This window comes from Jaminaea rosea, assembly GCF_003144245.1.
Source record: "Jaminaea rosea strain MCA 5214 unplaced genomic scaffold BDZ90scaffold_1, whole genome shotgun sequence".
NCBI lineage: Eukaryota > Fungi > Basidiomycota > Exobasidiomycetes > Microstromatales > Jaminaea > Jaminaea rosea.
This window is the reverse complement of record NW_020289975.1, coordinates 1,499,348-1,521,216: the sequence shown is the minus strand read 5'-3', so window position 1 is coordinate 1,521,216 and position 21,869 is coordinate 1,499,348. Positions and strand designations below refer to the sequence as shown.

At 58.2% G+C, this 21,869-nt stretch overlaps 15 protein-coding genes across 15 annotated transcripts; 7 read left to right on the top strand and 8 right to left on the bottom strand.

Moving 5' to 3' along the window:
- Positions 1–276: 276 nt before the first annotated feature.
- BDZ90DRAFT_229540 (ferrochelatase-domain-containing protein) lies at positions 277–1,937 on the bottom strand. The gene is made up of 2 exons (XM_025505109.1): positions 623–1,937; positions 277–519 (listed from the first exon to the last, which is right to left on the bottom strand). Exons 1-2 carry the CDS (start codon positions 1,883–1,885, stop codon positions 331–333), a joined length of 1,452 nt encoding a protein of 483 aa, XP_025365139.1. The 5' UTR covers positions 1,886–1,937; the 3' UTR covers positions 277–330.
- A 237-nt stretch (positions 1,938–2,174) lies between these two features.
- BDZ90DRAFT_257605 (hypothetical protein) lies at positions 2,175–2,541 on the bottom strand (the record flags this gene model as incomplete). Its single annotated transcript, XM_025507971.1, has 3 exons — positions 2,175–2,270; positions 2,355–2,411; positions 2,482–2,541. The coding sequence occupies 3 exons, from the start codon at positions 2,539–2,541 to the stop codon at positions 2,175–2,177; spliced, it is 213 nt and encodes a 70-aa protein (XP_025365138.1).
- A 340-nt stretch (positions 2,542–2,881) lies between these two features.
- Positions 2,882–3,425, top strand: BDZ90DRAFT_257604 (hypothetical protein; the record flags this gene model as incomplete). Its single annotated transcript, XM_025507970.1, has 3 exons — positions 2,882–2,972; positions 3,058–3,205; positions 3,290–3,425. The coding sequence occupies 3 exons, from the start codon at positions 2,882–2,884 to the stop codon at positions 3,423–3,425; spliced, it is 375 nt and encodes a 124-aa protein (XP_025365137.1).
- A 137-nt stretch (positions 3,426–3,562) lies between these two features.
- BDZ90DRAFT_229536 (hypothetical protein) lies at positions 3,563–4,435 on the bottom strand. Its single transcript, XM_025505108.1, has 2 exons — positions 3,679–4,435; positions 3,563–3,610 (listed from the first exon to the last, which is right to left on the bottom strand). Exon 1 carries the CDS (start codon positions 4,355–4,357, stop codon positions 3,941–3,943), a length of 417 nt encoding a protein of 138 aa, XP_025365136.1. The 5' UTR covers positions 4,358–4,435; the 3' UTR covers positions 3,563–3,610; positions 3,679–3,940.
- On the top strand, positions 4,366–6,029 carry BDZ90DRAFT_276983 (initiator tRNA phosphoribosyl transferase; the record flags this gene model as incomplete). Its single annotated transcript, XM_025508971.1, has 1 exon — positions 4,366–6,029. The coding sequence occupies exon 1, from the start codon at positions 4,560–4,562 to the stop codon at positions 6,027–6,029; it is 1,470 nt and encodes a 489-aa protein (XP_025365135.1). The 5' UTR covers positions 4,366–4,559.
- A 49-nt stretch (positions 6,030–6,078) lies between these two features.
- BDZ90DRAFT_215913 (hypothetical protein) lies at positions 6,079–6,398 on the bottom strand (the record flags this gene model as incomplete). Its single annotated transcript, XM_025504251.1, has 2 exons — positions 6,079–6,171; positions 6,246–6,398. Coding segments are annotated over 2 exons (246 nt in total), but the record flags the coding sequence as incomplete, so codon positions are not given.
- A 543-nt stretch (positions 6,399–6,941) lies between these two features.
- Positions 6,942–12,106, bottom strand: BDZ90DRAFT_229535 (hypothetical protein). Its single transcript, XM_025505107.1, has one exon. The coding sequence runs from the start codon at positions 11,663–11,665 to the stop codon at positions 7,013–7,015; it is 4,653 nt and encodes a 1,550-aa protein (XP_025365133.1). The 5' UTR covers positions 11,666–12,106; the 3' UTR covers positions 6,942–7,012.
- A 59-nt stretch (positions 12,107–12,165) lies between these two features.
- On the top strand, positions 12,166–13,605 carry BDZ90DRAFT_229534 (RTA1-domain-containing protein). The gene has a single exon (XM_025505106.1). It carries the CDS (start codon positions 12,319–12,321, stop codon positions 13,333–13,335), a length of 1,017 nt encoding a protein of 338 aa, XP_025365132.1. The 5' UTR covers positions 12,166–12,318; the 3' UTR covers positions 13,336–13,605.
- BDZ90DRAFT_16551 (LIP-domain-containing protein) lies at positions 13,506–15,473 on the bottom strand. The gene is made up of 2 exons (XM_025503642.1): positions 14,364–15,473; positions 13,506–14,281 (listed from the first exon to the last, which is right to left on the bottom strand). Exons 1-2 carry the CDS (start codon positions 15,306–15,308, stop codon positions 13,676–13,678), a joined length of 1,551 nt encoding a protein of 516 aa, XP_025365131.1. The 5' UTR covers positions 15,309–15,473; the 3' UTR covers positions 13,506–13,675.
- A 351-nt stretch (positions 15,474–15,824) lies between these two features.
- BDZ90DRAFT_257598 (hypothetical protein) lies at positions 15,825–16,265 on the top strand (the record flags this gene model as incomplete). Its single annotated transcript, XM_025507969.1, has 1 exon — positions 15,825–16,265. The coding sequence occupies one exon, from the start codon at positions 15,825–15,827 to the stop codon at positions 16,263–16,265; it is 441 nt and encodes a 146-aa protein (XP_025365130.1).
- A 199-nt stretch (positions 16,266–16,464) lies between these two features.
- Positions 16,465–17,649, top strand: BDZ90DRAFT_16474 (ribosome recycling factor). The gene is made up of 2 exons (XM_025503637.1): positions 16,465–17,257; positions 17,332–17,649. Exons 1-2 carry the CDS (start codon positions 16,569–16,571, stop codon positions 17,582–17,584), a joined length of 942 nt encoding a protein of 313 aa, XP_025365129.1. The 5' UTR covers positions 16,465–16,568; the 3' UTR covers positions 17,585–17,649.
- BDZ90DRAFT_235836 (4A/4B type thioredoxin-like protein) lies at positions 17,609–18,230 on the bottom strand (the record flags this gene model as incomplete). Its single annotated transcript, XM_025507274.1, has 2 exons — positions 17,609–17,930; positions 18,018–18,230. 2 exons carry the CDS (start codon positions 18,228–18,230, stop codon positions 17,715–17,717), a joined length of 429 nt encoding a protein of 142 aa, XP_025365128.1. The 3' UTR covers positions 17,609–17,714.
- Positions 18,231–18,394: 164 nt separating this feature from the next.
- BDZ90DRAFT_229531 (ribosomal protein S7) lies at positions 18,395–19,550 on the top strand. The gene has a single exon (XM_025505105.1). It carries the CDS (start codon positions 18,420–18,422, stop codon positions 19,326–19,328), a length of 909 nt encoding a protein of 302 aa, XP_025365127.1. The 5' UTR covers positions 18,395–18,419; the 3' UTR covers positions 19,329–19,550.
- A 31-nt stretch (positions 19,551–19,581) lies between these two features.
- BDZ90DRAFT_207574 (hypothetical protein) lies at positions 19,582–20,008 on the bottom strand (the record flags this gene model as incomplete). The annotated part of the gene is made up of 2 exons (XM_025503984.1): positions 19,582–19,779; positions 19,877–20,008. Coding segments are annotated over 2 exons (330 nt in total), but the record flags the coding sequence as incomplete, so codon positions are not given.
- Positions 20,009–20,526: 518 nt separating this feature from the next.
- BDZ90DRAFT_276974 (hypothetical protein) lies at positions 20,527–21,792 on the top strand (the record flags this gene model as incomplete). Its single annotated transcript, XM_025508970.1, has 4 exons — positions 20,527–20,893; positions 20,973–21,171; positions 21,250–21,389; positions 21,465–21,792. Exons 1-4 carry the CDS (start codon positions 20,838–20,840, stop codon positions 21,790–21,792), a joined length of 723 nt encoding a protein of 240 aa, XP_025365125.1. The 5' UTR covers positions 20,527–20,837.
- Between the last annotated feature and the right edge of the window lie 77 nt (positions 21,793–21,869).

Genomic DNA, 21,869 nt, shown 5'->3' with positions numbered 1-21,869 from the left:
CCTCGGTTGATTGAACTTTGTGGGCCCCTCCCTCGGGCTCGCTGCGAGCTGCATCTCAATCGCGCGTTGACGTCGGTTGCAGGAGACCGTCCGAGGTTGGACTCGACGAGTCCAATTTCAGCCCCTGTGGAGGGTCCCTGACCAAGGGAAGCCAGCAAGCAGCAGGGCGTGATGGGATAGCGATGGGAGGCATTCAACGTGGCAACGAAGTGCTGAGCACAGACCATCGAGCTTCCTGATCATCAATCTGACCGCGCTAAAAAGTATCTTCCCTTGCCGCTCGTGACCGGATGAATTGAATTAGAGAGACTTGCACATTCGCATCGCTCCTCACTCCTGCCCACCGATACCCCTCATCAGGTCCTCGCCGACTCCGACCTGACCCTGACCGAAGAAAGCCTTCTGCGAGCCACATACAGCGTTGGAGCAGCCCGGGCAGCGGATTTGCATCTGGCGAGAGGTACGACCTTGGTTCCAGGCAAAGACTTGGCCCGTCGTGGCTGTCTGTGCGACTTCGCCCTGTGGGAGGAGTGAGTGCGAGCAAAAGAAGGGAGGGAGGGCGGGAAAGGAGCAAGGAGGTCAGAAGATGCTACATGGAGTACCGCGAGTGCTCCTTACTCACCGTCTTGTCGTGAACACCACCACCGTATACCGAGTCCAGGTGGGCGGCGGCAATGTCAGCCAGAGCTTTGATGAAGAGTGGGTGGTCGTTGAGAGACTCGGCCCTCTTAAGCTTCATGCCGTGCTCCTCTGCCTCCTCTGCCAGCTCCAGATCCAACTCATACAATGTCTCAATGTGGTCTTGCGTGAAGGCGATGGGCACGACGACGGCGTCCTTGTACCCTTGCTTCGCCCAACCCTTGACCGTATCGCTCGTCTGCGGACCCAGCCACGCCGAGGGTCCAACCTGACTCTGCCATGTGACCCTGTACGGGTTTGACCAACCCAGTCTGCCCATGACCGCGTTCACCGTAGCCGCGACTTCAGCCGGATACGGGTCGCCTCGGCCAGAGACGATCTGCATAGGGAGAGAGTGAGCCGAGAACATGATGGGGACAGTAGGTCGGATAGATGGGTCATACGTGTTGAGGACATCCTTGACTCGCTGAGTGAACGCCTCAACCAAGCCCTCATGCGTCGGCCAACGATCAATGACACTCCACTCGATGTTGCCCTCTGGTGCACCACGCTCCTGTCTTCGCATGATCTCGCGGTAGAGCTCGTTGAGGTTGCTTCCCGTCGTGCTGCACGAGTACTGGGGGTATTGAGTAAAGGCGACGGCTCGCTGCACACCATCCCTTGCCATCTCGTCGAGCGCTTCCTCAGTCAGCGGGCGAGCATATCGAAAGGCGACATACGGCTTGTGAGGAGCTGTCTCTGGGTGGATCTCGTCGAGGAGCTTGCACATCTCCTCTCCCTGCAGCCGGGACCATCGCAGGATGGGAGACCCGCCTCCGATCTTGCGGTATTGCTCTACAATCTTGGGCGTGCGACGAGCGGCAATGAGAGGTGCGAGACGCTTTTGCCAGGGAAGTTGGATGAGATCGCGGTCGTGGAAGAGGCGCGAGAGGAAGTCGCCTACTTCTGGTAGCGTGGCTGGGCCGCCCATGTTCATCAGGAGGACGCCCGTGGGACCCTTTGAAGAAGACGGAGAAGAGGTGGCATGGGTGGCAAGAGAGCGTGTCGGGGCGTTTAATGGTGAAGAAGCGGTGGCTGAGCGTGATGACGACGACGACGACGACGAGGTCGTGGCTGCGGGTGCGAGAGTGGGTGCTGCCTTGGATGACAAACTTCTTCTTGTCGCCGCTGACAGCGCTGAGCGTGTGAGTGATGACGATGATGCCGCGAGAGCCGCTCGTGGTGACGAACGAGCGAGAAGGGTCATGATGAGATGGGCGTGAGGTAGCAAGTGGGTGGAGTGGAAAGCAATTCGAGATGAGGAACAAGATGCGGAAGGCTCTTTGGACTCGAGGCGGCTTTCCGCCGGCCTTCTGACAAATCCCCGCCGAGACGCACGACCATCAACGCGCTCGTCCTGGCGTAGAGCGATGAAGCCTCGCAATGATGTCTGACGATGTTCGAAGCGGTGACTGATATATTGCAATTGAGTCGTCTCCTGCTACCTCGAACTTGCCTACTCTTCCCTTCGCTGGTCATCGATGTTCACCATCTCCTCAGACGACGTGTTTCTTCCCGTCATGGTGCATTGGATGGTCTGCCCCGCCTTGGCTGCCTTGAGGTGGCAGCGACGAAGGCGGCTCATTTGGGAACTGTGAGGATAGTGGGGACATCCTTGAGATCAGCTCGACGCTGCGCAGGCGCCGCGCTGGGCGTCAACCATGAGCTCCACTTACCGCTCCTTCGCCCCTCCTGCTCTTCCATACGGCGCCTGTAAGCCAGAGGCCCCAGATCTAGTTGCGAATGGATAATCAGGCGGATGAGCGGGCATTCTTTTTCTTCGTCGCCTGGCTGTTTACTCACCCCAAGGCCAGCGAGGCCAGTGACGGTGGCTCTTTGGGCGATATCGGCCAGTGGAGGCATACTGGTCGTCAAAAGCTGGACGTGCGAAGGGAAGAGCGAGTAACGCAGGGTGGTGAGCACACCTCAAAAGCGACTTGGCCTGTGTTAGTCCTCAACCGGCTCACAGTGGGACGATGATGCTCAATTTGATGTCGCAGAAGCTTAGGTAGCCGTCTGAGATGGATGAATGCCCTTGACTTTTTGGACTCGCCTCCATCGGCTCCACCCCGCTTTGCCTCGTCGTCTCCGCCCTCTCCGGTCGGACCGACAGTTGGAAAGTCTGGCTCACTACTTGTCGACCAGCACCTACTCACACGACCCAGCCTCGACCCACCAACCAAGCAAAGCCAGCCAGCCAGCCATGCCACCTATGCCAGCTCAGCACTTCAACCCTGGTGGGCAATCAGGGCAGGTGCAGGTCGTACCGCAGGCCCCATCCGTTTGGCAGAAGCGTGAGTAGCCTTCGAGCTCATTCGCCGCCAGTCGCCTCACTCGACAAGTCCTGACCCTTACTCGCCTTCCTCTCTGCGCTGCCAGTCTCAATGGGCGCAATGATGGGCACAGGTGTCGGTCTTTCCATTGGCTTCATCGGTGGCATGGTACAGATCATGAGGGCTGGACCCGGACCTAGAGGGACACTTGCCACCTTGAGCCAGTACATGGCCACCAGTGGAGCGACATTTGCGTGAGTCTACGGACCTTAGCTGCCGAGCAGTCCAGCTTATCAGTCGACTGATGACTTCTTCTTGCTGCTCGCCCGCGCAAACAGCTTTTTCCTGTCCATCGGCTCGGTCATCCGTACAGAGGATGGCAACCCGGCTAACGAGGCGGCATGGAGGCAGACGTTGGCAAACAGGGGGAGGATCGTGACGGCCGCGAGACCGGCATTCGCAGCATCGTCGTAATGGAGGATAGGGCATGATGTGACGTGGAATTGAAAACTATTGTACAACTGACATGAGGGAGCGCGTGGGGTGAAGCAGGAGGAATGTACAGCAGAGGGCAAGATAGACAGCGGGATAGCTCACAGCCACGCAGGCTTGTGGGCTGAGTCTATGCGTACTTGCGAGAGGTCGAAGGCTTCGATGTACTGGTGACGAGCACGGAGCGGGATCGTCAAGGAGGATCTCATCGAGTCAGCAATCAGCCGCCGCTCACCTCTTCGTCGACGGCCTTTGTTCCCGCGAATCTGGCGAACTCCTCGAAGGTGGACGTGTAGCTCCCTGTTAGGATGGCAAAGAAATAAGCAACGCTTCTCGCGGCTCGTCGAGATAGGTTGTGGCATACGCACAGCCCTGTAATCTACGCAGGATGCCAATGATGCAGCCCACTCGGTACTTGCCCTTGTTGCAATGAACCCTGTTGAATGGGGAAGGCGTGTCAAATGCGTGTGCTCTCTCTATTGAGCAGAGCAATGCGCTCACAGTATTGGATGATTCCTCTTATCTAACAAGCACTCCAGCGCCCTAGCAACCTCCTCGTCCTCCATGATCGCAAAAGGCTCCTTGTTGACCGAAATGGGACAGTGAAGCACCTTAATCCCCTCCTGCTCACAGAATGCACTCATCCCCGGCCGATAGTCCTCGTTGGCTACATAGAGGACCGTTTTGAGCTCAAGGCGTCGCAAGAATTCGTAATTGCGCTCATTCGGGTGACCCGACCGGGAGATACCGACTGAGACGTTTGCAAAGTTGAGAGGGGGAACAAGGATGTGCGGTGGTTGGCGGGTGGGAGAGTGAGACGATGAGGAAGATGAGGCATTGGCGCCCTCCTGTTTTGTTGGGCCGATACGGCCTATCAGTGCCTGCCGAAGGAAGGGCGGAAGGTCTTCTGCCATCATCGCGGCGAGGAGCAGGCGGCGAGACGGCAGCAGAAGTGATGATGAGGTGGAATCGTCTGCGGACGGAGACGAGGCGGAAGGGCAGGTGGAGTTGGATGCGTGTCCTCCTCGACCTCAGCGCGTTCAATTTCACTTCTTGTCCCGGCCACACCAAGAGCATCAAGACACAGGCAAGATCGATTCAATACGCTCGGCGCTGATGCCCTATGCGGTACCATTGACTACCGATGACCGCAAGGTGCTGAGGCCCATAGAGCGCAATCCGTGGAACAGGCTGCATAGCATCGATGAGGATGCTCGCTGGGTGCAACAAGTCGTCACCGAGGTGCTTCGACCACGCCTGCCCGTCGTAGCCAATCTGCGCTGCGGTGCGTGGTACGTCCCGTCTCCTCCTGATGGGGCAAGGAGGCCTTTCTGCTACTTCAAGTCGACTGATGGCCACGCAGGCGAATGGTCCTTCAGCCTCAAGAGGCCCAACCTGGAGATGCTGCATTTGATTCAGGCTCAAGGTGGAGCAGTCATCGTCGACTCAACAAGGAGAGGCAAGTCAATGCCTGATGCGCTGAGCAAAACGATTCCTATATGGTGCGCAGTCATGAATGAGGCGTCGACAAGGAGGCACGGCCAGCCGTCCAAGCTGGCAGACGAGGCGCCGCTTCCCTGGCCGTGCCGCAGCTTCAACCGTGGCAGCACGGGGCTGTTGACGCCTGCTCATCAGGTTCCGCCTAGCGAACATGCTCAGATGGAGGAGCGCTTCGAGGGATGGATTGCAAGCCTGCTCGCTTCCGACCTGCCCATTCTCAAACTCGACCGGCCGCTCGTGCCGTACTTCCTAACTCGCAGAGAAGAGGACCATAGCCGCAGCGACAGAGCGGAGCTGCCTTCTACCGGTCTCCCTGTCATCCTCATCTCGGCCTCACGCAGGGTGGAGGCACCCACGCCCAGCGACGATGGATCCTACTACTATACGCAAGGTAGCGGAGACGATGAAGAGGCATGGTCGCGCGGTCTGACACCAGACCTCTTCTGGCAGGAGCGTGAGATGCTCCTGCGGTGCCGCAGAGAGGAGCTAGCAGGAATGATTGCGGAGATCGTGCGTGGACGAACGGAGCGATGTAGTAAGCAGAGGGCCAGCGACGTTCAAATCAAAGGGACGAAGATCACCCTTGGGATCAGAGACGAACGGCATGCCTTCAACGCAGAAGAGCGTGGGCGGTATGCGCTGCTGATTCACTGCAATGGCAGCTTTGAGGAAGAGGAGCCGCCTTCAGTAGTCGTGAACTTCAAGATACCACCCGGCAAAGCTGGTCTCAGCGCTCTCCGCAGCGGACTCAGTCAAGTCGTCGACACCGGCCGCGCGCCAACTAATGGGGACATCCTGATCATCGATACGACATTCAGCGATGCGTTGCTAGCCTTTGCGGTCGCTCTTCTGGCCAGCCTCTACACAAGCGGGCGTCAAAGAGTCGCAGACGTCGCCGCACATTGCCTCACGCTGAGCAAGGATGACGTGCGGCGGAGGCTACAATGGGTCCAGCACGATCTGCCTGGCGCCAATCCGAGCAGGGCAGCAATGCAGCGCGTAGACGAAGTGGTCCTCCGCAGGCCAGGTGGATCAGTAGGGACAGGCAGTGTGCAGGCAGATGGCGTCCAGGTGGATCATACATGATATTAGAATGCAGCATTGTTACATCTCCATCGAGTGAACGCTCCCCTCCTTAGTTCTTGCCCTCCTTCTTGGCAAGGATGGCCTGGTCCTCAGCCTCGAGAGCCTCATCGATCTTGGCTCCCTTGGAAGGCTCGTTGCCGTGCTGCAATGTGGGACCGTCGTCAGCAAGGCGCACACGCGAAATCTACACTTTCTCCTGGATTGCGCCGCACTCACCCTCTCAGCGGCCCAAGTGGGGGGCTCGTTGTTGGCACGCTCGGCCTGCTCCTGGCGCTTGTCCTGCTTGGAGGCCTGGTCGAGCTTGTTGGCAATGGACTTCTCGTCCTTGGCGTCGAGGTTCTGGTGCGAGTTCTCGACTCCCTTCTCGTGCGAAGGACGAGTGTCCTCGGGGTCAGCACCACCGCCAGTGCGCTGGTCGGCGGATGACCTGGATGAAGACGAAGTGGAAGGTGAGAGATGGTGAGCATGGCAGGCAAAAGGCTGGCTGGTGTCGTGGTTTGCAGCCAACTTACAGGTGCATCAGAGTGGAGGACTTGTCAGACATGGTTGCGATTGGTATTGAAGTTGTTGTTGGGTCGATTGAGAAAAGGAGGAATGGAAGATCGAAGTCTTCTTTTAGTTGGATGTGGTCGCGCGAGGATCTCGCCCTCTCTGCGGGTCCAGCTCCACCCAAGCGCCCTCCGCCGCGGGTCCGCTGGCTGAACAGTCGACCCGATGCCTCAGTTGCTGCTCTCTGATGTCATTCGCAAAGACGGGGAGGGACAGGGTCCTCTTCCGAAGCGCGTCGAAGCGGGAGCTTGAGGAGCACGATGGCAAGGCATAGCAAAGATGGCAAAGCGCAAAGCAGCGAAAGGGAAAACAACAATGGTACGGATGAGCGTACCTTCACGCGAAACAGCACGTCGTACGCCTACCCTGCCATCGTCAACGCGATTCGCATTAGAGAGTCTATTTGCATTTCCAGGCATCATGTTGCAAGCCCGCTACTCCTCTCGCCCAACCATGGCCACCAGACACTCGCTCAGCAACATAGGCAGCGTCCTGAGATCCTGACAGTTGAAGGCCTTGCCGGGCATGTCCTTGGCCATGCTCGCAGCCTCCTGCTCACCACCAATGAAGATAATCGCCGCCTTGACGTTGTCGATCTTGTTCTTCGTCATTGCCCTCTCCAGCTTCTTGGCTGTGATACCATATCGCCCCAGGTTGGCGTCGCTCAGCGCAATGACAATGTAGTCGTCCATTTCGGCGTCAGGCTCTGCCTTGGGAAGAGAGGTGACTGCTGCTTCGATGCCTTCCACCGTGTTGTCACCGCTCATGGTGAACTGCGTGCTGCTCGTCATGTCGCGCAACACCTTCCAGCGCTTGCCAGCGTTCTCTGGCGGATTGGCGGCGTCAACGAGTGGTAGGGCAGCCGTCTCACCATTGTGGGCAACAATGTCGTAGAGAATCTTGGAGCGCTCCACGCGCGCCATAGCCTCCATGATCATCAGCACGCTCTTGATCTCGCGCTCCAGTCGACCGTCGTAGGACATCGAGTACATGCTTGCCGAGCAGTCTACCACCAGGCGGATGCGCTTCGGCTTGACCTGGGCCGCTCCCGGCTCAGGCGGTGCCTCCTCGCGACGCTTGAAAACAGCACGCTCACCGGAGAGGGCGTTTGTGAGACGACGCTCGTCCAGCTCCCCCTCTTGCTGCCTTGTGAGCCAATTGCGCTCCTTGCGGTTGGCCTGCAGGTCATTGAGCACTGTCGCAAGGTGATTGATAGGCGCCTCGAGCTCAGCGCGGTAGGCCTCATACGTAGCCGCTTCGTGTCGACTCAGGCCCTCCTCAGCCAGCTTGCGGGCCAATGCTTCTTGCGCCATCCTCCTTGCCTGCTCCTTGATCTCGGGAGGCACGTCACGCTTCAGCTCGTCACTGACCTGCTTCACTTCGTGACCTGAACGCAAACGCTCGTAGCCTCCACGGCCACCAAGACCAGCCGTATCGCGTCCACCGGTGCCGCCTCGCCAGGTGTTGCCGCCAAAGTGTTCCTTGTTGTCAGGGTCCACCTTGCCGTCCTTGGGTCCGTTCAAATCGGTATCCCTGCCAGCCTTCTTCGGGTCAAAAGCCACCTTGCCCTTCGCCTCTGCGGCCTTCTGTAGCTCTTCCTCCTTCTTCTCCCTCACTTCTGCAATGCTCAGCCCCTTTACATCGAGCCCACGTCGCTTCAGCGCCTCAGCGACGGTCTCCATCGCTTGCGGGCGATGCAAGTCGAAGCTGAGAGTGTTGAGCAGCACATCCACGAGGGGTTCGTCGGGGTACTTGTCCATGTGGCGGACGATGTGAAGGAGCTCTCTCAGCGAATATGGGTAGTTGATTAGGCCGGCGTCGAATTGCGCACGCAGATCGTGAAAGGCGAGGTCGAGGCGCTTGATCAGATCTTCGCTGACAGAGGGAGCAGCCTGGTTGAGGAGGCGCACCTCAGAATTGAGGTCTGGATTGCCCACGGCGAAAGTGGAAAAGCCCTCACCGAGCGTTGTCAGGAACTCGTTGCCCATGAAGGGGGCGCCCGGCCGGTTGGCCAGCAGGACACAGCGGAAGTTTGGATGTACGATGATGTCGTTGGCCGATCCCTGCGAGCCAGGCGGACGCACTTGACGTCCATCGGGCAGCGTCAATTGACCACGCTCTGACAGACTACGGAAGACAGCCGTAACTGCCGACGAGACCTTGTCTGCTTCATCGACGATGCAGATTCGGCCGAGCTTGATCGCTCGTACCAGTGGTGAGTCGAGATAGACGAGCTGACCGTGCTCAAGATTGACGATCTGCAAAATCGAGTTGACTGTCGAGTCGCGGGAAAGCTGAATGTATTCGCGCGGGCGGTGCAGCAATTCGCACAAGCGGTCAATGACCTTGTTCTTGCCGGTTCCTTGATTGCCCAAGAGAAGCAGATGCTCGTGCAGATCGAGGTCAATGGCCAGATCACGCAGTAAGAGCGACTGAGTCGGGTTGTTGTAGAAGTTGCCCGTCGATGGGATCAAGGTGTGAGCCCCTTCTGCGTCCTGCGTGACATCGAAGAGCGGCAGGCGCGTGGTGCCTTCTGGCTTGCCTAGCGCATTGAGATCCTCGAAGACAAGTTCATTGGCCTCGGCGCGAGGGTCAGCGAGGAATTCGGGTGGACGATACGTGAAAGCTCCCTCTGCTCCTCGAGTGAATAGTCCACACTCTGCCAGCGTATTTCGGACCAAGTCCCGGTTGGTACGGGGCAGGAAGTCGACGAGCAGCGCCCGCTCGATGCTCGTGCGGAGATCCGTCTCGGGGTACTTTGCGATCCTCTGAGCGATGCGAATGAGGGACCTCGTGCCTAGCCTGCGTCCTTTGTTCAGGCCTAGCGCAGGATCCGAGCTCAGCTCGCGATAGCGTCGCGTGAAGGTGAAGAGTTTCTCGAGGCGTCCCGGCGGGCACTGTGAGCGTTTGAGTACAATCTCCTGCTCTTCGGCCTCGGACATGGGCGAAGGAGACACGAAGCTGAAGAGGGTGGAAACTTCTTCATTCAGCCAGTCGGCCTTGGACGATGAAGAGGTGGCAATCAGGCGGAATGAGGGGTGAATGGGGGTAATGTGTCCCAGACCAATCGGTTGAGGAGCAGTCGATGAGGGGTCTGCTAGTGCTGCTCGACCACCCTCCCACAGCTCCAGTGTGCGGTCCTGCAGGAGGCTAGCCAAGGACGACATCGTGGGACCCAAGACATCGATACCAGCCAGGTGTACGAGCTTGGCTTCCATTGCACCTTTGAGGAGTGGGCTTGGCTCAAAAGTTGTGTCGCCATCCTTGGTAGTGACGCGACGCATGACGAGCTCGTTGCCGCCAATGTCCTTCCAGAGCCAAATCGACTCGACTGGGTATCCAAGCAAAGCGCCAAAGATACTGATGGCAGTGGACGTCGATGACGAGGACTGCGGGACAGTAGTGGCATCCGAGGCAAAGGCAGAGGGCAATAGTGCGAAGTCGCGGCCAGTGGCATGCAGCTGACACATCGCTGTGAGAGTGGCTCGCAAGCGTGCGGTGACGAAGACGCTCTGCTCGTTGAGATCGTAGACTTCGCCCACCTCTGGCAGCTGACGGAAGGTAAGAGGGCCGCAAGGTACCTCGACTTCCACAGTTCGGCCTGCGCGCGTCGCGTGCTCAAACGACATGGTGGCTCGCGTCTCACTGAGTCGATTTACTTCCTTGAGATGGTAGCCAAGCAAGCCGGTCCCGGTCTGCGAAGAGCTGCTCGTTGAGCCGGTGCCCGCGCCGATGCCGTGGTCAAGGCCGAGCTTCTCAAGCAAGTCGTCGGCGATCTTCTTGCGAGACTTCTCTATCGTGTAGAGGTTTGGCCAAGCTGCTCCCAGTAGGTCGCGCGTCTCTTTCGCGATGAGGCCAGCTGGCTTAGGCGGGGGAAAGCGAGAGAGCATCTCGAGCTCACGGGCTTCGACCTTGGACCGAGTCATGTCAGAGACCTGGAGAGCGCCGTCCTGCGGTGGCGGGTACTTCTCCTCCGGCGGTCCTTCGAAGGCGGTGGAGGTCGGTGGTGGAACGAGTGCGTCGACAGGTGGGAAGAGCTCAACGATATCCTCGAGCAGAGGCAGCATCGTCTGCGGCATTGTGGGAAGGCGCTCCGTTTCTGGCAGAATGTCGCCTCCGGCAGCGAAGCGATCGTGGTACTTGACCAAGGACGTAAATTCATTCATGCGCTGTGCAAGAGCTATTGAAAGCTCGCGAGGGACGCCATCGGCCTCAGCGGGTGAGGGCTGGACTTTGTACTGCGGCAAGCCATTCGTGGGCACCAGGCTCTCTACCCAGCGACTTTGAAAGCGTGACCTGAACGGCGGGTCGAGTGAAAGGCCCTTGTAAGGTGGAGTCGGCAAACCAAGAGCAATGACCTTGAAATTGGGGTGGACTGGGATGAAGCGTGAGGTGGGCTGTACACCCGTGGCATGCGTGACGCCAGCCTGCTGCTCCTGCTCAGCCTTCCTCAGCCCTGCCAACCGATTGGCTGGGACGAGCTGTGTGCCATCTGCAAGATTGGCTTCGCGGTTCTCGAGAACGTTGTTGAGCAGCGGCAGCACATTGCGCTCTGCCCTCTGTACGCCGTCGATGATGAGGATGGAGCCGTTCTTCATGGCTCGCACTACCGGTCCGTCTACGTAGTCGAGGGTGCCTCCGGCTCTCAGTGACCGTTGTTGAAGGAGTTCTGACTCGCCGACATCGCGATGCATCGAGACATACTCGAATGGCACCTGAAGGAGTGCTGAGAAGGTAAGAGCCAAATGACGTGCATAGGGTCCAGGGGGCGAGAGGAGGAAGATGTCCTGGCCTAGCTGCCACTTCTTGCCCATCCATGTCAAGTCGGAGAGGACGTTGGGGTCGTCAAGGTTGAGCAGAAGACGCTGTGCCGGTAGTCTGAGCGGGTCGTGAGGCTGAAAGACGGGCAGCTGAACATCTGCTCCCAGCTTTAGATGGCCGAGGAGCTCCGGCGGGTCATTGGACGAGGGGCGGGTCGAGAAGGGAGACGAAGGGAGGAGCTGGCGGCCGATGGCGGCGATTCGAGAGAGAGGGCCGCCTGTAGTACTGCCGCTACCACCGTTGGCACCGTTTCCGTCGTTGCCCATAACGGCAGGTCGACGGGCTAGGTGGCTGAGTTGACGAAGGTGAGCGATTGAAGGGCTGGTTGGGCGTGTGAAGCTGCGGTGCAAAGCCCTCCTGCCCGCTATCAAAAGCATGCGTTGATGAAGAAGATATTAGAGAGAATGAATCTACCAAGGTGTGACCATCAAACGACGTCTATCGGGAGCGAGAGCAGTGGTATCGATGAGAAGGATTAGTGAGAAAGCTGGGAATCTGCTCATCGAGCTCCGGCTATTCACGTCCTCCTAAGCCAGTCTCCCCCGCCTCGCCTTTCCCCGATTTGAATCTGCCGGCCAGCCGGACACGGACCTGTCTCAACCAAGCGGGCATGCGGAACTGACGGAGGTTCCGCCAGGCCAAGGCGAGAAAGCCACACAGCCAAGCAAGAAAGCCGTTGAGAGATTTGGACCCTGCCTGCCCTGGCCCTGAGAAGGCGGCGTAAGCTCGGCCTGCATTACCATTTGAGCTAGGCAACTGGCTTAGCCTCAAATTGGCAGTTTGCCACTTCTTATCGTCCTCCTCTTCACTCCAATAGCAACGACACTCGACCTCCTGTACCATCAAGCACCCCAACGGGCCGTCACATTCGGGCCACCAGCATAGCATCAAGGCTTTCGCCGCTTGCTCCACCGCCACGATGAGCTCAAGACGCGTGGGCACGTTCTTCCTTGCCACGCTCTGCCTGCTCCTCTTGTCACAGCCCGCAGCAGCCGCAACAACGCTTCAACCAGATTCGATCCTTCAATATGTGCCCTCACTACCGGGGAACGCCATCGTCACCGCCTTCTACGGCTTCTTTTCGCTCGTCCTCTTCATCTACGTCTTCCGGACGCGCAGCTGGTGGGCCCTCTGCGAACCAATTGGGGCCTTCTTTAGCTTCCTCGGGTACCTACTCAGGATAGTAATGAGGAGCAATCAGAGCAGTCAGACGATCTACATCGTCCTCTACCTCTTCGTCGTCCTCTCCCCAGCATGCTATCTGGCCTTCAACTATATCATTTACGGTCGTTTGTTGGTTGCCCTCACTGGCATCGACCGTCACGACGATAGTGTCAAGAAGTCAAAGGTCAAGAGCCCTTACTCTCCTCTACCGCCGAGGCTCTACACCGCCATCTTCGTCATCAGCGACGTCGTAACCTTCCTCATCCAGGCTGCAGGCGGAGGTATGCAGACGTCCAACGGCCCCATCGTCATTACGGGCAATCACGTCTTCTTGGCCGGCGTCGTCCTGCAGATGGCCTCGTACGTCTTCTTTTCGTTCCTGATGCTCTTCGCACACTTCCGTCTCGCTCGAGATGACCCAGCGCACTTCTCCCCGCTCAAAGCGACGACGAAAATGCGCCAATCACCGGGACTAGTCCTGCTCTACCTCCTCTACGTGAGCAGCATCGCAATTATTGTGCGTCTCATCTATCGCACGGTCGAGATGGCTCAGGGCTATGGCGGTCAGCTCTACTCGAACGAGATCTACACATTCTTGCTCGATGCTATGCCGCTGCTCATCTCCATCGGGGTATGGGCGGCAGTCTGGCCTGGCACGCTACTGGAGCGCGTCCAGCCTACGGAGGCTGCTCTGAGAGGTCGAAGTGGCGCGGAGCACAATGCGGAGTCTTTGACCACGACGGCTGATGCTGGCACGCATGAGAAAGCGTAGTCTACTTCAGAGAGAAGATGAGTAAGGGCCAGGCCCCGCTCTTCCAGGATAGGCCCGCTCGAAGGAGATCAGACTGGAATCGCATGCGCTCCACTTCATAGACCAATGGACACTGTCAATAGTATTCTTGTTTACTTCAATTTCTAGAAAAAGCACCATGAGTTGTCACCCGTCGCTGCTCTACATCATGGAGAGGGAATAGGATGAGCAAGGTAGTAGGTATAGATAGCTCATTGAGCTTCGAGATTGACGAGAAAGGCACTAGCCTCAGTACCACCAGGCCTTGTGGTCATCGGAGAAGAGCTGGGCAGCGACCTTGATTCGGTGAAGGTGCTTCTCATTAACTGCAAAGGGCCGGACGAAGCCTGTCAGCTAGGCTTCTTACCGAACGCAAGCATGCGCAAGTATTGCACTCACCTTCCTGCTTCGCCTCAGGCGAGTCGAGCGACATCAAGCCATTGAGCACGGTCCTCACAACGGGCTTTCCCGGCTTGGCAGCGTTCTCTTTCCCATCAAAGCGCTCTCGCAGCCACCTAACCGTGCCAGGGTACGACGTGAAGCAATTGAGAGCATGTCCCGGCGTTTGGTCCTTGATGAGCTCGATGGTCGCATTCCCCTTCGCCCAGGCATCAGTGACCATCTGCATCTGCTCAGGAGGGATCGCCTCGTCAACGAGCGAGCCGGTGAGGTAGAGGGGCACTTGCGGCGCGTGATGCTGTGCTGCTAGCAAGAGGTTATTCTTTGCGAGCTTCGACTGTACGATGGGGTCTGAGAGCGGATCGTTCACATTGAAGTATCCGTCCGGCGGGCCAGTGAGGACGTCTTTGCCAAAGGAGGCGAGCATGTAGTCTGCCCAGCACTTTTGGAGGGCAATGTCATAGAGGCTGTGACCCTTCTTGGTGAGCAGCGAGTTGACCTTTCGAGCGAAGTCGGGATAGGCGTTGCTCTGCGCGCGGGCGTGCGTAGAGGAGTACTACGGGTCAGCTTGGAGTCGTGCCGGGGCTCTCCACGCTTCTCGCAGTACTCACGAGCCCGGCGACGATGCCCACGATCAGGCCAGCTGCAAAGTTATGGTTGAGGCGATGCGCGCACGCTTCGAGGTCAGCAGGGAGCCCGCCACCAGCATAGCCCACAACGTGGTTGTCAAGCTCCGGGGCGTACTTGTGCTGGAGCTGCGCAGCCCAGAATGTAGCTTGAGCCCCTGCCGAGTATCCCCAGAGGCCAAACCTGAGGCCTTGATCGAGGCTCTTGAGCCCGATCGTATCACGCAGCTTGATCATTGCCTTCATCGAGTCGAGGACGAGGCGACCAGATCCGAGCCCGTCACCAAAGGCGTCAAATTGTCCGCCGAGATCCGGGATGCTGACGACCCATCCCTCGTCAAAGAAGGGTGGTAGGAATGTGCTCTCGCTCAGGCTAGCGAAGCGGTCCTCGGTGCCCTTGCGCAGCGAGTAAGAAGTGCGGCAGATGGAGTTAGCGCCGTCCGTTTTTGGTTGCATTGAAAGAACCTTGTCGAAGGTAGCCTTGGGAGGGACCATGACGGTCGCTATTCCTATCTGAGTTCTCCCGCCAGTCGCGTAGAGGTTGCTGCCATCGAGTCCCACGTCGTCCGTGGTGACAAAGGCGATCTGATAGGCTTTGAGGTGCTCAGCGTCGAGTCCAGGGAAGGAGGTGATCTCGATGGGCCTCCAGCGCAGCACGTCACCCGGCTTGTGGTTCTGCAGGGCAGCTGGTTTGCTGTTGATGCCATAGAAAGGGTCTTTGTCAGGATGAGGCCAGGTAGAGGCAACGAGGCCCATGCCGGCGAGGAGGCGGTGGAACCAGCCCATGTTGGGATTGTCGCGGGGCGGGTCTGAAGGGACTTTGACCTGCTCGTAGCCGTCTTTGTAGTTGCGATCGTTCTTGGTGATACGGCGTAGACCAAAACAGCCCAGGGCACGATCGGCGAGTCGAAGTCGACGACCTGGACACATGGCGGCAGCGGCGGCGGTGATGACGAGGATAGCGGAGCGGCTGTGCTACTGTCCTTGCTACAGAGAGAGTGTGTCGGCGCGATAGTGAGGGCGGCGTACAATCCGGAGGGAGCAGGTAAGGAAGCAAAGTGCTCATGCCTCATCGCCCACCCACCCAGAATCGGCCCGCGAACCGTCATTTTCATGAACCGTGCTTGCTCCTCTTGCTGTGACCTCTCTCGTTCCCTGAAGCCGTCCTCTGTGCCATATCGATCATCACGGCGTCAAATGAAAAGGGGGTTCAGCGGAAGCGCGGCAGGAAGCGCGAGTCGAAGCGGGCCGAGCTCGCGTTCATCTCGCCGTGACGAAGGCAGCGGCGGCGGCGGCGACCAAGAAGCGGCTTCGCAGCCAACCAACACTTCCCCTCCGTGCCATCCTCATCATCCAGATAGTCATCAAAGACACAACACCGCTGAGTCACGCGGTACGACGGACTCATCGAGGTGGCAGACATCGTCCAAGGCAGGCCTCGATAAGATGTCAGCGGCTCAAGGCCCTGAAGCGGCCTCACAGCCGCCTGCGCCTGCGCCTGCGCCTTCGCCGCCTACCCACGAGCAATACCGCCAGCTCTACACCTCTCGCCAATTCACGCTGCAGCTTGAGCTTGTCAACTCACTCGCATCTCCAGCCTACCTGTACCACCTCACCCTCACTCCGCCGGGTCCCGGCCAAGTCGCGCCGCTCTCGCAGCCGACCTTTGTGCGCTATCTAGCCCACATCCACTCGATCTGGTCGAAGCCAGAGTATGCCAAGTTCGTGCAATACCCCAATGGACTGTACTTTTGCAGACTTCTCGTCGAGAGTCCGGAGTTTAGGCAGGCCGTAGGCAGTCAGGAGTGGGAGAATGAAACTAGCGAGAGATTGATTGAGCATTGGGCTAGTTGGAGGAGGGAGGGCGGCGCCGACGAGGCTGCCTGAGGGCTGCGAGCACACTGTCATGCGGCTGGCAGCGTCTCTCGAGGGGACCCAGCCAAACACTTTCCCCACCATCGTGAGCATCATCTGTCTTTTCACCTGGTCTCATCACGTCATCTGTATTCATAGCATCACCAGAATATTGCAAGCAACCATCTCACTATCTGCATAGTCGAGCCGCGGGTCCCCTTTTCTCCACCTCGAAGCTTTTGCATACATGTCCCTTCGTCTGTCCGTCGCAGCCGGTTCTCCGCTCCCTCGTGACCGATCCTGCTCCTTCCAATCCTCAAATTGACGCAACGCAACATGAGCCAACGTGTAGTAAACGCCGTCTTCAGAGCATCTGCAAGCACCTCAAGCTGGTCGTCCCCAACGCGAACAGCGCTGGCTCGCGCCACCATCTGTCCTCTACCCTCTGCCTCACCGTCGCCCAGCCTCGTCCGCTTCAAGTCCAAGAAGAACAAGGCGTCCTTAGCATCTAACGTCGACGAGCCGCGCGCAGGCAATGACGATGTCCCCGTCATCAAGACGAAGGGCAAAGGCAAGTCAGACTTCTCCTCTGGCGCGCCTCGAGGCGCGAAGTCCAAGCGTGGAGGCAAGGAGCAGGCTCAGGTCGAGGACAGCGGCAACTTCCGTCACTCCACGAAGAATGACGAGCTGCCAGGCGAGGTTTTCCGACTCGATGCGACGGAGAAGGAGATCAAGCAGACGGTGGACCAGTGCAAGTCTAGTGTGAACCAGATGGTTGGCATGCAAGGGAGGGCGGACCCTTCGCTGCTTGACCGGGCGAGAGTGCGATATGGGGATGATGGGGAGGAGTACCCGCTGAGGGACTTTGCCAGCGTAGGGACCAAGGATGGAGCCTTGATAGTCACGCTGTATGATTCGAGCATGCTGAAGCATGTGGAGAGGGCGATTTACTTGGCTGAGTTGGGCTTGACGCCGCAGCAGGTGGGGTCGGGAGATGAGGCCGTTCTCAGGATCCCCGTGCCCAGGTGAGTGACTGCAAGGCACACGACTACCGTGAAATATCGCTGACCCTTCGCAACACCCTCATCCTCGCCATCAGACCCACGTCAGAAACTCGTGCCAAACTCCTCCAAGACGTGAATCGCATCTGCGAGAACTGCCGCGTATCCGTCCGTTCGATCCGCCATCAAGCGCAGAAGCAGATAAAGGGAGACGTCAAGAGCGGGACGATCGGCGAGGATGAAGGCTTTAGGAAGCTAAAGGCTGTGGACGAGACTGCCATGAAGTCGACGAGGGAGGTGGACGATCTCCAGGCGGGGCTCAAGAAGAAGATTGAGAAGGAGGACGCGTAGGGCGAGAGGGTGGTAACACTTCATATGATAATCTAGCGAAGAATGCGTTGGTATTGTTTGAGAGAGTGTGTGATGTTACAGATGTTCGGGATCGGTAGCGGGGGCAAAAAGAGCGGTGGCATCTGGCCATCTAGTACTTATGCCTAGTCGAATAATCCTTGGGGCTGACGACGAGACCTCTGCCCTTTGATGCCCCACGATATACCACCTCGATGAGGTCGATCATCTCCTGCTTGTCCTCTACAGCCCAATTGACCTTGTTGTTGTTTCCTGTGCCCAGGTCGATCATGATGTGCTTGTTGCGGTAGAAGAACATGACCGTGCAGGGGTCGTAGAGCTCGTACATCTGAGAGCGAGGAGCGAGGAGCGAGGTGACGAGATCAGCATCGTGGCAATCGGAGGAAAAGCTTGTTAGCACTCTCGGTGCGCTCACCTTGTTGAAATCTGGGACCTCGGTGATATCGCAGAGGTAGACGACGGCGAAGTTGCGCACCTTCTCAGCGATGCCGTAGAGCGTCTCATCCATCCTCATGCAAGTTGGGTCATAGTCGTGCCCAAAGCGGATGACAACGACACGATCCTCTTCGGCGAGGATAGCTTGGTCGACATGCCAGCCTGAGGGAAGGTGGGGAAGAAGATAGGACATGCTGAGTGCGAGGAGTGGTGAGAAGGATGGACGGAAGGAGCGGCAGTGGCTGCCTGAGGTTGATGAGGCGGAGAGAGGCGGACCGCGCGAGTGAGTGAGCGAGTGCAAGGGCGAGGAGAAAGTTGCAAGGCGGCCGCGGCCACGACTTCGCTTCATCTTCTTCCCTCACCAATAATTCCTCACACAAGCATGGCAGCGCCGATACGCTCCTTTTCCGCCTCACACTGGCTTCGCTCATCAGCGGCATCATCATCACGCACTTTTGTCGCCACAGCTCGCGCTGCGTCTTCGCATGAGCGCACAGAGTCGCCCGCCCGTCAGCACAGAAAGGGATTGTCGGGCGGCGTTGAGCATGACCCTCAGACCGAGCAGCCTCGCAATGCTTCCAGCCAATTCAAAGCTGAGGCGGCAGCTAGCAAGCAGCAGAGCATCGAGGACTATGCATCTGGATTTGCAGGGCCAGGAGCGCAGATGGGTGGCCTCGCAAAGGCGCAAGCCGTCGGAGGTACAGGCGAGGCAACAACGCAGCAGGCAAAAGACTCGGTCCTCTCATCGTTGGAAGCTGGTGCCCTCGCCTCAGGCGCAGCCTCGACATCAGCATCCCCCGTTCCTCCACCACCTTCTACTCCCGGCTTCCCTCTGGGCGGGCTAGGCTACACGCCCACCACCCTTCCTCCCAAGTCGGATGAGCTCCTCGAATCCTTCGTTGGCTACCTTCAACGAGACGGCAAGAAGGCTCAAGCCACATCTCACGTCCTCAAGATGCTCTCACACCTCTCCGCAGCCCTCAATTCGGATCCACTGCCCGCTCTCCGCCATGCAGTAGAGTTGGCTGCGCCCCTCGTCAAGATGCAGTCACACACAGTCGGCGTAAAGACGACCATGGTCCCCGTAGCGCTCAATGCTCGTCAGCAGCGCCGAAAGGGGATCATGGCAATCATCACTGCGTCGGGAAAGAGAAATGATAGGGAGATTGACAGGAGGTTGGCGAGGGAGGTCGTGGCTGTTTTGGAGGGCACGAGCGAGACGTTGAAGAGGAAAGACGAGGTGCATAGAGACGCTGTGAGAAACAGGGCAAACGTGGGAGTCCGCATGTGAGCAAAAGAGTGCAGGGAGAAGCAGTGCGCATGTATGATTCCAAAGGTCATGACGTTATCTTGTTGGCGTAGCAAGGGAATGACAAGACTACCACATGGTCTGCCTCAGTCGGACCCAATTTGACCGACTCCTCCTCTCTACGCGCCTAGTTGCGCTTCCTGAAATCGATGCTGATATCCAAGCAAGTCAACTGCTCCGGCTCGGGCTCCTCACCACCGTCATCCCCACCCTCCTTGTCCTCTGGCGCAGCGAGCGCGACGACGTGGACGTTGAACTTGGCAGGCGGGATCTCGCGGGGAAGCTCGACGGTTTGGGTAATGTCGTACTCTCCAGGCTCGACGGGGCATTGTACCTCTGCCTTGTTATTGCGAGCCTCTTCGCAGATGTCGAACTGACGGTGCAAGAGGCGGATGACGCCAATCTTGACGTTGACGTCGGCGATGGAGCCCTCCTAAACGGGTGGGATGGTGGCGCGTGGCAGTGCGGAGAGAGATGAAAGAGGGAGTCAGTGGATGCTGGATAAGCATCATAAGCGGATCTGTGCTCACCTTGATCGTCCTCTTGACGACTCCCCTCGCCTTGACGGTCATGTTCTTGCCAGGGACAGGCGGGTCAGGCGAGACGTCGATGCTCTTTACCTCCACCACATCATCTGGCTGACCACAAGAGGACCAGACCCAGCCGCCACCAGGGGTAGGAGTCGGGACAGGAGGCCAGAATGGGTTCACATCACCCTTGACCTGGTCAAACGCCGCTTCTGCCTCCGACTCAAGGATGTCAACAAAGTCTGGCTCGCGGTGCGAGTCGGGACGAGTAGCCGCGGGGACGGGAGCCTCGGCGGCGTCGTTGAAGATGAGTTGGCCCTGCTGGGAGGGAGCAGCGAGTGCTGCAGTGGCGAGGCCGCCTGCAAGGAGGACCGATGTGGTAAGGAGCTTCATGCTGTTGGCTGCTGGGAAGAGATGTAGAGGGAGAGTGAGGATGTATGGGGATGGAGTTGAAGCTTGATTGGGTACGCTCGCGACGACGACCGGATGCAGTGTGGCTTGGCCCCTCTCAGTCGGCTCCAGTTCCGCTCGCGTGGTTGGCGGGGGCGATGACGTTGTATGCAGCGCTCCTCACACTCGATGGCATTGCACGCCTTGTGATGACCTGCTGTGATTGAGGGGTTGAAGTCGATCATCTGGCAGAGATCAGTGACCGCGACGCGACTTTGCCTTTTCATGTTCGTCAAGGCATATCAGCTTGCCGCCGCCCGATACCAGCCTATCGGTGCTGAGAGCTGCGATGATTTGGTCGGCCTCCACGCGGACCAAAATCGCATCGCAGCAGATGTGGCTGCGTCGAAAGAGCAGGACCGACGGACCGACGGACCTGGCCGGAAGAAGAACGGGTCCACAAGTCGAGACGCCCTTCGTGTAGAGTAGGCTCCAATCTAATCAGAGCTTGCGTTCTCTCTTTCCACTTCAATAATCTATACCAAGCTTCCTTGTCGCCACCAGGATTACCAGCATGAGCCAACAGTTCGGCACACATCATGAGACGGGGGACCCGAGGAAGAGACAAGCGTGAGTGGCGGCCAGTGAGCATACACAATGTAATCGCGAGTGGTGGCTGATTACGACTTGGCCTTGTTTTCGCTCGCAGGCAATACGATGCTGCGCTGGTGGGAGGCCTAAAGGGAGGAGGAGGCGGTCTGGCTGTCGGCTTGCCTGCTGCCTACATCCTGAATCAAAGATGGGCAGCCTTTCGTGGGCTGACGCTACCTCTCAAGGCCTTCTTTGTCACCATGATCACCATCTCGTCGGGTGTCATCGCGGCGGACAAGGCTGGCATCGCTTTCGAGGTGGGTACAGCGTAGCGATGACGGCAAGAGCTCACAGGCCTCGATTGACCGACGTTGCTCTCTGCCCCGCGCCGCCAGCGAAACGCCTACTCAGATCAGGGAGCTCAGCAGAAGAAGCGCTTCATGTCCAGAGAGGAGCAGCAGTGGGAGCAGCTCTCAATGAGGGACAAGGCGCTTACGTGGACCAAGGAGAATAAGTTCAGCGTCGTAGCAGGCTCGTGAGTGCGAGCGACTTTTGCGTCAGCTTTCTGTCCATGCTGACGCTTCTCACCCACATGCCCACGCCAACGCAGATGGGTTGCTTCAATGTGCGGCTCATTTGCCTACATTCAGACGCAGCCCCTCTCATTTGCACAGAAGCTCGTCCAAGCTCGTGTCTACGCACAAGGCCTCACCCTAGCCTCACTGCTGGGAATGGCAGCTATCACTTCGATCCCGTCAGCGGGGGACAAGCTTATCGAGGAGCAGAGCCACGCTGGCGAGCACAGCTGGAGAGATATGATTGGCGAGTCAGCGAATGATGATAGCAAGCAGAGATCAGGACCGCAGGGCAAGTCGCAAGGGAAGGAGGGTCAGCAGCAGTCGAAGAAGGGGAAGAAGGAGACAGAAGAGCACAAGTAAGAAGGTGGTGCCACCACATTGATTGTCACCACTCTGTTGCTTTTCAGGACGATTGCTTTTCCCTTCGTATCGTAGAC